General features: G+C 32.5%; 3 protein-coding genes and 1 long non-coding RNA gene across 8 annotated transcripts; 2 read left to right on the top strand and 2 right to left on the bottom strand.

Annotated features, from left to right (window-relative positions):
* Nucleotides 1-1,093: 1,093 nt before the first annotated feature.
* On the top strand, nucleotides 1,094-2,506 carry LOC108342759 (uncharacterized). Its single transcript, XM_017580555.2, has 2 exons — nucleotides 1,094-1,178; nucleotides 1,289-2,506. The coding sequence occupies exon 2, from the start codon at nucleotides 1,318-1,320 to the stop codon at nucleotides 2,377-2,379; it is 1,062 nt and encodes a 353-aa protein (XP_017436044.2). The 5' UTR covers nucleotides 1,094-1,178; nucleotides 1,289-1,317; the 3' UTR covers nucleotides 2,380-2,506.
* A 196-nt stretch (nucleotides 2,507-2,702) lies between these two features.
* LOC108342776 (sodium/hydrogen exchanger 1) lies at nucleotides 2,703-5,438 on the top strand (the record flags this gene model as incomplete). The annotated part of the gene is given in 13 exon segments (XM_052867685.1): nucleotides 2,703-2,820; nucleotides 2,823-2,840; nucleotides 2,957-3,016; nucleotides 3,128-3,174; nucleotides 3,263-3,416; nucleotides 3,419-3,456; nucleotides 3,549-3,604; nucleotides 3,719-3,785; nucleotides 3,865-3,965; nucleotides 4,057-4,158; nucleotides 4,238-4,376; nucleotides 4,459-4,521; nucleotides 5,000-5,438. Coding segments are annotated over 13 exon segments (1,128 nt in total), but the record flags the coding sequence as incomplete, so codon positions are not given.
* Nucleotides 5,439-6,775: 1,337 nt separating this feature from the next.
* Nucleotides 6,776-9,385, bottom strand: LOC108342769 (tubby-like F-box protein 3). The gene is made up of 5 exons (XM_052871709.1): nucleotides 8,958-9,385; nucleotides 8,464-8,551; nucleotides 8,131-8,260; nucleotides 7,862-8,041; nucleotides 6,776-7,678 (listed from the first exon to the last, which is right to left on the bottom strand). Exons 1-5 carry the CDS (start codon nucleotides 9,174-9,176, stop codon nucleotides 7,213-7,215), a joined length of 1,083 nt encoding a protein of 360 aa, XP_052727669.1. The 5' UTR covers nucleotides 9,177-9,385; the 3' UTR covers nucleotides 6,776-7,212.
* A 1,733-nt stretch (nucleotides 9,386-11,118) lies between these two features.
* On the bottom strand, nucleotides 11,119-13,690 carry LOC128194993 (uncharacterized). Of its 5 annotated transcripts, XR_008246499.1 has the most exons (5): nucleotides 13,510-13,690; nucleotides 13,290-13,361; nucleotides 12,700-13,119; nucleotides 11,538-11,937; nucleotides 11,122-11,379 (listed from the first exon to the last, which is right to left on the bottom strand). It is a non-coding gene; the product is annotated as an uncharacterized LOC128194993 (long non-coding RNA). The 5 variants fall into 5 exon arrangements; XR_008246501.1 differs by having other exon boundaries at nucleotides 11,119-11,937; nucleotides 12,721-13,119; nucleotides 13,510-13,688; XR_008246498.1 differs by having other exon boundaries at nucleotides 11,120-11,937; nucleotides 13,510-13,688.
* Nucleotides 13,691-15,746: the final 2,056 nt, after the last annotated feature.

Below are 15,746 nucleotides of genomic sequence, written 5' to 3'. Positions count from 1 at the left end.
TAAAAATCATATTATATTTAACAAGACATTTGAAAGCTGAAATATTGTAATTAAAACTTATTTGCATTTCTATTTCATTATATTTTTTTTGTATCATATTGTTATTTGGTCTTACTTAGAATTCATTTTCAGTATTCATGTTAATTATAACTCCAATATATGATGCTCTCATTTGCTAATGAATTTTCGTCTTTCATATTCGAACAAATTACAATCAAATCAATATATTTTGTGAATATTTTTTCGGTAAACCGACCATGTTGTATCATTTGTCTAACCATTGTTCAACATGGTCGCTTATCAATATTAAAAAGGTCATAGAAAGGTTAGAGATTAGAGAAACTGCATTACGTTGTAAAAAACTTTTGCTTATATATGGAAGATCTCTACAACTTCAAACTTAAAACTTATCCCATTGTGACGTTATCCACACGACATTCCTCAATTAATGTTCTTCATTTGTAGAACCCATAATTGAATTCCATTTGCTTCCTTTTTCATGGTCCAATTTCAAATTCATACATGGCAGACATTACAGGTAAATGCTTTTGTGTAAATTAATGAAACAACGAAAAGAAAAGAAAATTTGAAAGAAGAAAAAGGAGATCCTTTTACTCTTTTTCACTTTCTTTTGTTTTTTTTAAGATATTTTAAGACCCATAGAAAATTATAAGATAATTACAAGCTTTAGTTATGTTTTCCATGTTTCACATAAAGCTATCTCAAACAAATTATTAATATAAAAAATAATCGAAGTATGTTGATAAAATTAAGAAAAAGAATACAGTATTCCACAATTGCTTCTTCTACATGACCCACCAAAAAATCAAGAAGGAAAGAAAAAGCTTCTAGAACGTGCAGCAGCCACGCTCAATTTACATGATTTTTTTCTTTATATATGTGTCAAAATTTTGAATTGATTTATAATAAATTAAAAACCTAAAATCTTCTTCTACAAAACTAAACAAACAATTAAATATATTATATATATATATATAATATATAATATATATATATTATTTTTATTTAATTTGTTATTATTTTTCTTTATATTTTATATTTATTTTATTATAAATAAAATATTTTATACATGGCAAACCATATAATATAAATATGAAAAGGTACTAACATTCAATCCAGTCCCATAACCCTAATTTGAGGACACAATCTGCACCAAGGTGAGTTCTATGCATTTTTGTTGTTTCTGATTTCAGTCTGGTTGAGGCCGTTTTTTATTTATTTTTGTTTTCCAATTCAGTTTAGTTGAACGCATTTTTATGCTGTATAGGCTTTAGGGTTACGGAGGAACTGACGAAGATGAAGAACCAAAAACGAAAGGGTAGTGTTGCGGCAGAGAGTGATGAAGTTGTTGAAGATTTGGGGCGTGTGATCCACGAGCATACCCTTTTCTTTGACAAGTTGATTGAGTTGATTCCCGCCAAGTTTTATCTGCCTACTGATGATAAGGAGAAGCCATGGTTTCAGGGTCTCAGCAAGGCCTCAAAGGCTGAGGCGAAGAAAGAGACTAAGGAGAATATCAAGAAGTCTCGAAGGGACCGTTTGGATCCCGACAAATCCTCTGCGACTACCCTTGACCTTCTCAAGGAAAGTTTGGGAAAAGAAAAGGTGGATGACAGTGATGGAGTGCAGGTGGCAGCAGTGGCTAAACCTCTTGTGTCTGGATTGGGAGGAGATGATCGGTCTGTGACTTATGAAGAGCTTCGGCAAAGGCTTCATCGCAAACTTGAAGAGTTTCGGGCAGGTCGTAACCTTGGGAACGCGGAGAAGAAGAGGGAAGAAAGGAACGCTAAGAGAGGATATAAGGACAATAAACGTAAGAGGGATGATGAAACTGAGAAGGGTGACAATGTGAGTGGTGAGTTGGCGGAGAGAGTGAAGAAAGATGCTGCAGAGGCTTCCAAGGAGCTTGTGTTTGGCCATGTCAAACTTCAGAATGAAGAAATGCTAGGAAAGAAGAAGAGGAAACTTTCAAAGCATAAGGAACTTGAAAGGGCTAAGAAGTTGGAGGAAGTGAAAAAGAATGATCCTGAGAAGGCTGAAGTATTTGCCAAGAAGCAATCGTGGAAAGCAGCAATGGATAGAGCATCAGGGGTTAAGGTTCACGATGATCCCAAACTGCTAAAGAAAAGCATTAATAAGGAGAAGAAGAAGCAGCAGAAGAATTCAGAGAAATGGAAAGATAGAATTCAAACAAGGGACCAATTGAAGGCGGAGAAACAGAAGAAAAGGTCGGAGAATATATCTGCCAGGATTCATGAGAAGAAAATGCGAAAGATTGCCAAAAGAGAGAAAAAGCTTATGCGACCAGGTTTCGAAGGTCGCAAAGAAGGTTTTATGAATGAGGGTGGTGTCACCTAACATGATTTTGAAGTTTATTGATTTGTACCTTTTCTTTACATTGTTATGACAATTCAAGGACTGGAAAAAGGTTTACCTGTATGCTTGATCACATTTCTTGAAATGAAACCTATTTTATTTTCTATTATGATACCATTACCATATTTGCTGGCTCTTGTAACTAAATGCTGTCGAAGACCCTTAGTGTACGGGGTTTGGTCTCAAATTTGTGTTCAATTCAGACATGTCTCCTTTGGATAGGAATTTAAGATCATTGTAGTTGAGGAAACCAATACATGTATCACTGAACTGATGCTTTAATCTGAATGAATTTGATTAAATGACTCACTGCAATTTCAATTGCTCTTTTATTCTTTAACCGTTCCAGGTTTCGAGTGAAGAAGAAACAATTTTTCCGCAACTTTATGACTATTATGCTCTTTGGTGCAGTTGGTACTTTGATATCTGCATCATATCACTGAGTAATTGAAGTCATCCACTGATTCTTCTTTTACGACAAATTACATTACAAAGTTACATCAAATCATATTTGGTTGTGTTGTCCAAATTTGTTTATAAGTTTTATTGATTTGAATAGGTGCCATACATTTTTTTCAGAAGTTGAATATCGATTCCCTCAAGATTGGAGATTTTCTTGGTGTGCTTAAATTTCCTCCTCCCTTTGCAATACTTTTTTTGGAATTAACTGCAAACTTAAAACATTTCCTATATCCTCCTATCTCTACTTACCTGAGTCAACTGAATGCAGCAATTGGAGTAATATTTTCAGCAACAGATTCAGTTTGCACGTTGCAGGTATATAAATGTCTGAAGAAACACTGTAAACTTTCTTTCTTTCCCCTTACATACACTGAAAATGATCATATGTATTTGTATGCTTCAGGTTCTTAATCAGGATGAGACTCCTTTACTATATAGCCTGGTCTTTGGGGAAGGAGTAGTCAATAATGCTACCTCTGTAGTGCTCTTCAAAGCAATTCAAAATTTTGACCTCTCTCACATTGACTCAAATACTGCCTTACAGTTAATAGGAAATTTTTATATCTATTCATTGCAAGCACTGTGTTGGGAATCTTTGTAAGTTTTCCTGTCACTTTCTAACATGTCCCCTCTTTTTTTCTGATGCTACCGTTTGCTTGGGATCATTGGTGTTTCTTTTCGTTTTTCAGGCTGGATTGCTTAGTGCTTACATAATAAAAAAACTCTATTTTGACAAGCTAATAAGGTTCGTTCTAATATATATTCCACTATTTTGCAATATGCTTCACCCCTGCAATGAAATATCTCACACAAAATTGTTGGCGATCATTCTCTAATTGATTTTCATGACAACTGTTAGACATTCTACAGACCGTGAGGTTGCTCTCATGGTACTCATGGCATATCTTTCATATATGCTGGCTGAAGTAATGTTTTTCTCTGAAACTTTTCATCACCCTTTTAGCATAAATAATTCCAATGCTAACTAATTTATTTTTTTGGCAGCTGTTTTCTTTGAGTGCCATTCTGACTGTTTTCTTCTGCGGAATCGTGATGTCTCACTACACGTGGCATAATGTAACTGAAAGTTCAAGGGTGTCAACAAAGTACGTGAAATTAATTCTTCAACACATCAGACAATTACAATATTGTTTCTAATGATATTACTTTTCACTGTTTTTAATTTCCCTGTTGCAGGCATGTTTTTTCCACTTTGTCATTCAATGCTGAAATCTTCATCTTCCTCTATGTGGGGATGGACGCATTAGATATAGAGAAGTGGCGAATCGTAAGTGAAAGGTAAAAAATTTCTGGATGAGATCAAACTTGCTTGAAACTTCTGTCAAGAGTGAAATTGACATTGTGATCTCTTCATTAGCCCAAGAAAATCTATTGGGGTCAGTTCGTTGCTGTTGGCACTTATTCTAGTGGGAAGAGCTGCATTTGTTTTCCCTCTGTCCTTCTTATCCAACTTGTTTAAGAAGTCTCAATCTGAGAAAATTGAGTTAAAGCAACAAGTATGTGGTTTCCTTTTGATTTCCTTGTCAGGGTGTTGATAACTGAGGAGTTTAACATTCTTGTCGTGATTTTGTTTCTCAGGTAACAATTTGGTGGGCTGGTCTCATGCGTGGAGCAGTTTCTATCGCACTTGCTTACAATCAGGTGAAGGAATCAAACTTCATTGCTTTCAATTCTTCTCCTCTATGGCTAAGTTGTTGGGTCTTTTTTACTAAATAATGCCATCATGATCACTAGTACCATCACTGTTGTTTTCTTCAGCACATTGGTTAGACGCTAATCTTCTCTTGATCAGAACATTGGTTGCTTGAGAAAGTTAAATTAGTACATAGTCTAAAATTAACACTTTTATCTGGTACTAGTTAGTTAATCTGTGAGTTAGAGTTTTTCAATGGAGTAGTAGATTAGGACCATGGAAATAAACAAATAATGAAATGATGGTTGTCCAGTTTGGTAGGAGTCCCCAATGGTTGAACATGAGAAAACATAGTTTCTTGGTGGATTTGGAGAAGTGTCATTTTTCTTGTAATGAAAAGGAAAGTGTTGTTTGATAGGTGTGATTCCCCAATGATAAAATGGAGTATGAAAAAGCGATGTATAATGGTTTTGAAATGATGTGCAGGCATTTGGGTTGATGACGAAGCCACTTGTAAGGCTATTGCTTCCTTCGTCAAAGCATGCGATGAGCTTTGCGTCCCCACCATCGACGCCAAAATCATTCACAGTGCCACTTCTTGGCAGTGGAAGAGAGGATTCATCAAGGACCAATGGTGGCACCCCAAATTAATATCGTGGAGTGTATAGAAATGTGAAGTTCATTCTGTGATAGCAGACAAACAACAACTAAACATAGTTGTTTGCAGGTTCCCAATCATGTTACCTCAGTACTAGGTACAATTTTGATTCCATGTCCAACTAACCAAATTTTCTCAGTTTTGGGAAATGTTGCTGCCTAATCTATCTCATCATTTATGTAACACACATATATAATTGGAGGGGGCAATTTAAAAGGCCTAAGGTCAATTTATGCTCACCTATCTTAACCACCTTGTTTTCTTCTACCTGTCCTTTGCCAATAAAATACTCACTGGGTTACCATAATGTAAACCAATCACACTCTTGCTTACTTCACATTTTTTACGATTTTTTCCCATCAATCACTGTGGCTCACAAAATTTCCTATATATATATATATATATATATATATATATATATATATATATATATATATATATATATATATATATATATATATATATATATATATATATCCTATGCCATTGCCCTGCACCACACAATTTTACATTTTTTCTCTCATTTACTTTAATTTTAATTAGTTAACCATATATTCATTTTCACATCATTTACAAAATATATTTTTTTACATGGTTTTTGAGAACCCGACAAAGTTTCAAGTTAGCACAAACAAAAGGTCCAAACGGGACCAAAGAGCGTAATAAAGTACGCATTTATCACCAATGACTAAGAACCAAACCAGCAGAGAAAGTACGATTCAAGCCAACCGTCTCCTTTGACAATAAGATGCATGTTAAAGCAATCAACCAACTTAGATGTAATGCATGTAATATTGTTATATTTTTGTTATTGTGGTGTTTTTATTTCTCTATTGCGATAGCTATTGATTGCATTGTGTTCACTTGCAATGTGAATGACCAGCTTTTCTTTCTTTTTCCGACGTAAAAAGCAAAGCAAATAAATATGCAATAGCCAAGGAAGGAAGCCATGATGAGGTAAAGTTAGTTACTAGGATAATTGTATTACTACGACAGTAAGGTCCGTGCTTCTTGTCTTATTGGAAATTTATATATTTTTATAAATCTGTTCTTAGCCAGGGGGGAAATAAAGCAAATACCAGGGGGCAACTTCTTTACTCCTACAAATTTTTGTTCTATTTTGTTTCCCAATGAATCATTTTCATCAACTAGATCATTTCTTAAACAATTTAGCATACGCAATCCAGTTTTCTTTTCCTGGCACTAGATCGTGCTATAAAAAAGGAATGCTAATTTGATAGCACCAAGTTGTGTAATTTGCGAAGACATTTGCTATAAAAAAATTCTTTATAATGCAGTAATAATATCCCTTATTTTTAGCATTAAGTAAAAAAGTAATATCTTTTACATAACAAGGTATATATGCAATCTTAGAAACACGGTTTAATTATTGCTGTAAATAGTAAAAAGATTAAGCAAACTTTAATTGTTAATTACAGACATGTGGGCAAATGTCCATTATTTAATCGGAGGAAAACTGCGAAACGGAAGAGATACTTTTTGGATAATGTTAAAGAACATGTCTTTTGCACTTGTAGGAAATTAGAAACAAATGAAAGGTAAAGCTATGAAAGAATAAAACATATACGCACACAACAGGGAACTAGATACAAATATTGAAGATGTTATACAAATGAGTCAAAAAATTATCTCTGAAAGACAAACAACCGTTCACATCCGCTTAACCACACTGCTAAAGGTCACGCTTGAATGAAAGCCAACATGATCAAAGAAGCAAATATGACAGTTACAATAAAAAAGACTACACAGAATTAACATAATATCTAAATGGACCGCTAAGGCTTTGAATAAGCAAATTTATCAACATAGCTGAAACCCACTTTACACAGAAACAGTATGGTCACATGATCAATAGAAGGAAGAAAAAAAGAGAGCTAACAATTGCTACCAGTTAGGCTGCTGCAAACACCCTCTACCTTCTCTAGCTTTCTCTTTATCCATTTCTTGTCCAAGCTATGTTCTGATTTTAGAATGTTGAGCTTGGAGATGAATACCTGTTCAAAGATGCTTCAAACATGCATCATTCGCAAGCAACCGTGGTAGCAAAGCTGCTGAGGCAGATTGCAAATGCCTGAAATGCTGAGATAGGGTACCGGTAATCCATTGTAAACAAGTCCTTCCCAACTTTTCCAAATTGGAGGATGACATCATCCTCTTGTGGTTCAGCATGTCCATTTACTGGCAAAGCAGCCAGCTGAAAGTTTTTAACTGAAGCAACTGTCACTCGCCCATGAAAGTTTAAGCACCAACACTGCATCTGCTCATGCCACCTGGCAGCCTTATTTCTCAACACTAGAACGTCATCTCTTTTATTGTTCTGCTCTCCAGATATGGAGTTTTCCATATGAGTTGAGTTTGTCTGAAAAAATGGGAATGAAGTACCTAAGTTACTAACAGAATAACTGGTCTGTGAAGGAGCTACCCGTTCTGGTTCAATAGCAGAAGCAGGAATGCTATCTATGACACAATGCATTCTCCTGGGCCCCCTGCTTGCCATGAACATGTCGTAAGTATTGTTTAGCGTGTACATAAGAAAAATTCAGTTAGGTGATATGCTTTCAGCAGAAATATCCACAACTCAAATCATTATGGGTTTGTCAAGCAAAAGAAAAACATGAAGGACAATCATAGAAGTGTATAATTGCAAAAAAAAAAAAAAAAAGCTTTACCTGGAGCCTAATACATTCAATTCATATGAGATATGGGCAACTGGGTAGTTGCCTGTAGGGACCTTGGGTGAAACTTGTTTCGGATTCACGAGCTTAGTGGAGCAACTTTTTGCCATATTTGCCCTTGAATGAGGCAGTTGGACATCGTACACTGTGAACTTGGTTCCCAAAAAATTTGATCTTACCAAATGTGAAGGAAAATGGGTTAGTCTTCACCCTTGGAAACTAAAAAGAACAACAATAGAAACAGCGCCTAATTGAAAGTGCACCTCAATTTCCCTATGTAGGCATTGCTTTCCCTGGACATATAATCCGCATCCAGGGAGATAATATAATCTGTGCAGGTTGGGCGTCTGAACTTTCGCGCGGCTAAAAGGAATTTCCCATCATCAGCTAGTGCTGCAAATGAAAAAGATAGTAGCCAAAAGGAACATACAATAAAACACAGAGAATCTGAAATATAACCAAGTTAGTTTGGAGGACAACATTAAACAATGAACTGAGAAAGAACAAGAAAGAAACATTATATTATCCTCCAAAACTAACTAAGAATTTTGCACAAGGGAATCAAGAATAAGCTCGACTATTGACCAATCACTAACCACTAGATAAACTGAGAAACAGGTAATATGTCTGTGTGCCATTATCGCGCCTAATGAAGCACTGAAGTAGATGTTCCCTTGGGCCAGGCTGCCAAAATGTATTTACCAACTCAGGTTATGTTAAAGCAGTGCAACTTAAAAATAACAACACAAGAAAGACAAAAGTCTAATTTCAAAAATCCAACTCATAAATCACTAAACAAATGTGCTCTTTGTATCTTAAATTTCTTATATAACCACACATGTCTAGCTGCAAATCTCAATAAAAAAATTCGATCTAACCTAAAACTAACTAATGCTGCTTTAATATAATGAATTAATGAACTAGAATGATTTCCTTATGGTGAAACTAAATACACGAATATTTATTAGCTAGTACTTGAAGTGGTTCTGGATCAAGTATGGTGAATCCTGAAGAAAATAAATAAAGGTTGAAGAGTAAAGCCCATCTAACTGAAATTGAGGAAATTTGAAAGGAGAGCATGTACAGTAACCTGTTTGAGAGAGATGGGGAATGTTATGTTGGAAGAGAGTTGAGGTGGCTTGACAATCTCCTTGATGATCAGCCTCCAGGTACGGCAGACTCCGGCGCAAGCCACCACGCTTCTCCGCCGTGGCCACTTGGCCTCCGACGACTCAATTCGGAGGAGGACCTCTCTGAGAAGCTCATGGGGCATGTTGGCCCACCAACTCTGCTCCAACCCTTCATCCATGGAAGGCACCACACACACCCCTTTTGGGGAAAGACTCCAACTTCAATGATGGGTCAGCGTATTGCTTGACCGTTGATTAAGGAGGGAGGAGTGTCATTTTTCTACAGAAATATCTTTTTGGTGGAGAAAAACTCGAATCCTTTTTGGTTTGGTCTATTCCAGAATGTGACAAGAGGGTTACCAGTTATTGTTAGTTAAAGAAAGAGAAAACACAAAGAAAAAGGTAAAACTGTTGACAAAAGCAAGTCTCGTGGATTGATTAGATACCAAGGATAATACAAGATTTGGATCGAGCTAGAGCACAATTCCAGTTTTTTCCAAATTTAATCTGCTTTTAGGTTACTCTAAATTAAATTAAACTAAAACTCAAATTAAAATTTTCAAAAATAAAATTATTTTAATTTAATTGAATGCTAGAGATTAGAAAATATGCTTTGAGATAGGATGTTGATTAATACTATTTCAAAATAATTCAAAAATAAATTTTGGAAAATTTGGGTTTAGTTTAATGAACCAAGAAAATGAATCTCAAACTACAAGAGACATTGCACCACCAAAATATCTACATGGAAGTCAATATAAGATTTATATATATAAGTGGTGATAAGATTTAATGTCTTTTCTTTCACACCATTGATAAGAAAAATAACATCATTACTTTGTTAGATTTAATAATTGAACATTGAAATGAATATATGATAAATGAATTAGAATCCAAAAATGTAATGAAAAAAATTCATAAGAACAATATTGCAACAGTGAAAATGAATAGTAATGGACACTCTATGTTTATATCACTCTCTCTCCATAATAATAAAAATATTCTCTGATCAACTACATTGGTATATAATTATTCTGCATAAGCATAAGTATGATATTGAAAACTCAAAATTATGAATTGTTTCTATCGTGCATAATTTTCTCCAAAAATCTTCTCATTCAACTTCTATGATGATAACGTGTTATGCCCTTTTCATCTTATTTTCAGAAAAAATCTCTGAGAAATAATTTAGTTTCATTTATTTGAAAATATGTTTATATTTAATGTCTAACTATAAACATGATTGCTAATCAATTTTCTCAATCATTAACAAAATTTAAATAAAATTAATAAAATTAAAATTTGTATGCTACAACTATAATGTTGATTGTTATTACTATGATACTGAAAATAAAATATTTATTTTTCTCACTTAATTATTTATCTAAATTCATTATATACTGAAGTGAATGACTGTATAAAAATACATTGTTAAGGGCATCATAATTCTATTATAATTTACACTAGGAATCATGATGTTGTATTCTTTAGAATTTACTAACAAAAATTGTTGTAATTATTACCATTTGTTTTATCTTTTCTTGTTAAGTCATCCTAAAATTGGACACGTTCAATATTTCTGGTTAATTAAACGAAGGTGTTAAAATAGAAATAATGTGTTGTATATGTAGGTAGAGTTTATTTTGATAGAGATTAATTTAACTTGATATAGAGATTAGTGTAACAGGTTGAATTCAACATTCAATAATTTGAATATTATTTGAATTTGAACTTTTGTTGTCATAATTCTTTTTTTATATTTTAATTAAATTAAAACAGATTTTTTTAAAAATAGAATGTAAAAAATATTAATATTATTTTGATTTAATTAAGTTTTAAGTATCTAACCAATTTAAATATTTTTTTATTAAGTTCATATTAAAAAAATTGTTCAATTGAATGTTTAAAATATTTTTTATTTTAGTTTAGTTATTTTGTGCTTTATTTTTATCTTAACTGAATAATATAATAATTATTCTTTTTTTTCATTTCATAATTGTTGATAAACTCATTCATTTTCTCTTTCATTTTTTTTAGTTTATGAATTAAAATTATTTCTTCAAGAACAAGTTGACTATTATCTTAAAAGAAATTGAAGAAAAAAAATATACAAATTCATTTATGAGTTATGTGGCATCCCAAATATATAATAACCACAATCATATAACTTAGGCGTCCACATTCCAATAAAGAGAACAGTCAGAGTAGAATAGTAGTTCAGTAGCTGATATTACAGTCATCCACAAAAGGACAGAACTTAAAACTTAAACAGTTTAGAGTCCTTCAAAATAACACCAACTTAAATTTAGAAATCCTAAAAATATTATACTGCATCATCAGCATCCTCCAACTCTTGCTCCAAGGGAACCTCCTCAACAACATCTGCTCTCATCAAGTGGATGATCATCGCAAAGGAAAACATACACAAGCAACACACAACAAAGAAGCAAGGGTGAGCTAGATAAACAAGCAGTAATCATATAGTTCAATCAATAAATATCATCGTGCTTAGCTACATATAAAGAACAATCAAGACATACCACTTTAAACCATGACTCCAACACTCACACGACTCATTCGGATTGGTATAACTGTCGAACTATTGGTCGTCTTTGCACTTGCGTAGTTCAGCTGGCACTCCCCAACACTATGCAAGGTAAATCCCCCATCTGTCTATGTCTAAACTCTAAGACTATAGACGAGAACCTCCCTCTACTCTCACCACTTACACTGCTCTCTTCTATTTGAGCATGAACAGTGCTTCGAGTGTAGGGATAGACATACCAGTTCAAAGCTCCATACAGTTATACAAAACAACAACAACACCCCATACATCACTTTCAATCATCTCACCCTGAGATGTCCACTTCATACTCAATTACATCATTGTAGTTCACATTCATATGCTTTACAACCACTCAACAACACCATACATACATCCTGGCAGTCAAACAACATCAATCAATCCAAACAGAAGAAGAAAAATGAGTAAGATCCCCTCCATGCACCAGTTTACGTTCATATATATATATATATATATATATATATATATATATATATATATTATGATAACAATTTATATCATATGTTAATATAATATATATCATGTTTTCCTAACTTATATATATCATGTTTTCCTAACTTATATTTTCATAACATTTAATAATATACATACATATATATTATGATAACAATTTATATCATACGTTTCATATGTTAATATAATATATATATATATATATATATATATATATATATATCATGGTTCTTATTTGGTAAACTACTTGTCTAATTTTCATCATAGTAGAGATCTTACTTTCCCCCAATTGGTCATCGGAGAGGGTTCAGATGTCTGAACGCATCAGACTCACCTTCGGCGCTAGCACATATGACTAGTCACAACGTACTGGACCAGGCCAGGGCTGCTCTATGATCAGGGATGTGCCAACTCAGGTTTTTAAGTCCCCTCTATCCTACCAACAAAGAAAGGCTTTTAACAAGTTATGATTTAATTATCTAAGTTATTAAAACTGTCCTACAGTGTTCTAGACATCAAATACCCAATTATATATATCACCCTTCCCCTCACAGTAACCTTAAACAGTACCTGCCCATATACATGCTATCACAGAGCCCTTGCTCCAAACCCTCTAACCAGAACAATTTCAACCAAAACAGATTAATTTCAACAGAGACACTTACAAACATAATTGCCACATGTACCAGTTCAACGTTTTGGGTTTTTTCATGTTGTCAAAGAGTTGAACAATGAAAATGGATGACTAGTGCCTGATCGAATTGATCGGATCATGTAGGAACAAGGTTCAAGTCTAACGGTCTGTTAGGATGCCTCAGCTGCATACATCACTGCACTTCCACTTGACACCTATCATTAATTAGAAACAGCTCGTCTCGCCGTGACCTTCTCTTGAATTCTCAAAACTTCTTTCGCTCCATCCCCGCTGGGGCAGAGAACCCATCGCTGTCTCGGCTGTGCTACCGGAGGCTCTGGGGAAGTCGGAATAGGAGAGCACTCATCTTGGGGTGGGTTTCCTACTTAGATGCTTTCAGCAGTTATCCGCTCCGCACTTGGCTACCCAGCGTTTACCGTGGGCACGATAACTGGCACACCAAAGCATAAATTATTTAAGCACAATTCCACAGTCTCAGTTATAATTATCCAATAAAAATTAACATCTTAGAAAAGTTTCACAAGAACACACCAGTTCAACATTCAACCTGCATATATTTGTATAAAATAAATTCATACAAAAATAATTAGCTCCCCTTACCTAGAAGTTGAGCAGTACAACTTGCTAGAATACTTTAAACAGGACCCCACACAGCGGAGAACCAAACAGGATCTACAGATCACCGCATTGGTGACAGCCAACAACTCTTAGAGTTAGAATAGGGCAAGGAATGAAAAGAAGAATACACAAGGCACATGCAAGAGCAAAATCGCATGCCCTAATTTCAAGAACAGTGGAGGAAAAGGGCAAAACCACTTACCCGCTATAGAACGCGAAACCGATCGGTTCAAGTCGAAGCTCTCGACTCCGTGAACGCAGAATCACCACCTAAATGACAATGCACCGATCAAATTTCAAGATTTGCTAAAGAGAAGGCAGAGAAAGTTAGGGCTGAAGTTTTAGAGAAAGAATATGACTTTAAAGAAAATGTACAAAGTTTGGTAAAGTTGATCTGGTTTATACGTTAATAAAATAAAGGAAAAATCTCCCCTTTAATTTAATTTTTTTTCTTTCTTATTTAATATATGCTTCTATATTTATATATAATTACATGTCCTTATAAGTTAGGACAGAAAACGAAAGTAACAAACAAATTATTTTATTAATAGTAAAATAAAAATATTACGTACTTGGGTAAAAGTAAAAAAATATTTTAAACATCTCAATATATCAATTTTTTATATAAATATATGTAAAATTACTTAAGATTTATTTATTTTTAACCGTTGAAAAGGACAGAGAGACATTCTTTTATTTCTTTCAAGGAAAAGTCAATCCAAGAACTTTTGATATTAATTACACAAATTAACTTCTCTATCATGCTATATCAATATGAACAAAATCATTAGTTCAAGAGACTGGCTCTGGATTCGTTGAATAAAATATTGATTTTAATATCATGGATAAATAAAATTGAGTTTTCAAAATCAGTAATCAGTTTATATCAATAATATAACTATTTAAAAATAAATAAAAGTTCAATATATTTGAAATTATGATTTTAATTTTTGAATTAAAAATAATAATTAATAAAAAAAATTATCACGATATAAATTATTTATTATAAATGTAAACAAATAATGTTTATATAAAAATATTATTTTCTAATGGAATTTTATTGTAATATATTTAATATTCATAACCCTTTATTATTGTAAACTTTAAGTATATAGAACGAATAGACTCTCTTCTTTTGGGTAAAATGTTAATATCAGTTATTGTGTTAAGCGTTTCATTACATGCATGTCTACTTCCTAAAGGTAAATTTTAAAATAAGACATTTATAATTAATTACATGATAAAAAAATTAATTATGTACTACTTTTTGAACTTAAATGTAAGGAAAAAAATGCCTAATTTCACACCAACTAAGTTTTTTTACGAGGTTCATCCAATTTTTTCATTTCATAAAAAGGAAAATAAACATGTTTTTTAAATTTCCTTTAATTATATGTAGCCAAATTTAAATAAAAGGATATTTCTACAACAATAACGTGGATAACTTAGTGTTTTATATTTAAAATTAAACAAATATAGTTTTTTTAATTCACGCAGAACAGTTTGTCTGTTTTCATTTTTATTTTTTTGCGAAAAATTAAGTGAATGGAAACATAGGTGCATTATTATGAAAATTTATTTCAGCTTCGCATTGCAAATTAAGAACTTCTACGAATAAAACGTTTGGGTATTTCTTTCTCCACGTTCAATTCCCAAAAATAATATGAGGTTGCGTTTCTCTTTTAATTGAATTCAAAATCAGTTGAATAATTTTTTCTTTAACAAATTTTGAAATTTGTTAAAAAAATTTAAAATAATTTCAATACATTTCAAAATTTATTGACGTTTTTGAAAAATTTGGATTTTGAAATTTATTAAAGAAAAAAAAATTTAACAAATTTTAAAATAAGGTGTGAGATTTTTTTAATTGGAGAGAGAGAAAAACTTGAAAAAAAAATTATTATTATTTTTTTACAAATTATAGTTTTAGAATTTTTAAAAAATATTAGAGGTGTAGTAATTGGAGCTGAGGAAAAAAAGTCCAAAACGTTGTGGTTGCAATGATACAAAAGAAAAGTGTGGATGTCGAATAGCAAAGCCCTTAACCTACAAGCAATGACATTATTATATTATATATTTTCAACCCTGTCATTTAATTAATCAGTTCGCATTTTTACTTGAATAACAGCCTACAAATAATTTAAATAGCTATATTTGAGTTCATTGCTAACAAGTTTTTTATTTTTTATTTTTAAATTTTTAAATTTTATTTCTTTTATATTTTTTAAACTGATTATATTATTTAATATTTGAATAGTCTAATAACTTAATCTTTGAATAGTTTAATATTGGTTTAAATGATTATTATTTTAATAATTTTGGTTGGATTTTATTTATTCTCAGTCAGGTTCAATTGATAAAATCTGATAACCGTGAAATATTGGGTCAAATTAGGTTAATTTTTTTTTACCAAAATTAATTAAATATAACTTGGATAAA

The sequence above is a fragment of the Vigna angularis genome, chromosome 1 (assembly GCF_016808095.1).
Source record: "Vigna angularis cultivar LongXiaoDou No.4 chromosome 1, ASM1680809v1, whole genome shotgun sequence".
NCBI classification, from domain to species: Eukaryota; Viridiplantae; Streptophyta; class Magnoliopsida; order Fabales; family Fabaceae; genus Vigna; species Vigna angularis.
The sequence above is the reverse complement of the archived record's forward strand: the minus strand, read 5'-3'. Positions and strand labels throughout refer to the sequence as shown.

Coding starts and splice junctions, on each gene's coding strand:
- LOC108342759 (XM_017580555.2), top strand. CDS start 1,318: ATGAAGAACCAAAAACGAAAGGGTAGTGTTGCGGCAGAGAGTGATGAA.
- LOC108342769 (XM_052871709.1), bottom strand. CDS start 9,176: ATGGATGAAGGGTTGGAGCAGAGTTGGTGGGCCAACATGCCCCATGAG. Junction 8,261..8,463: donor GTTTCTCAGTTTATCTAGTG/GTTAGTGATTGG, acceptor TTTCATTTGCAG/CACTAGCTGATGATGGGAAA. Junction 8,042..8,130: donor GCCTACATAGGGAAATTGAG/GTGCACTTTCAA, acceptor ACATTTGGTAAG/ATCAAATTTTTTGGGAACCA.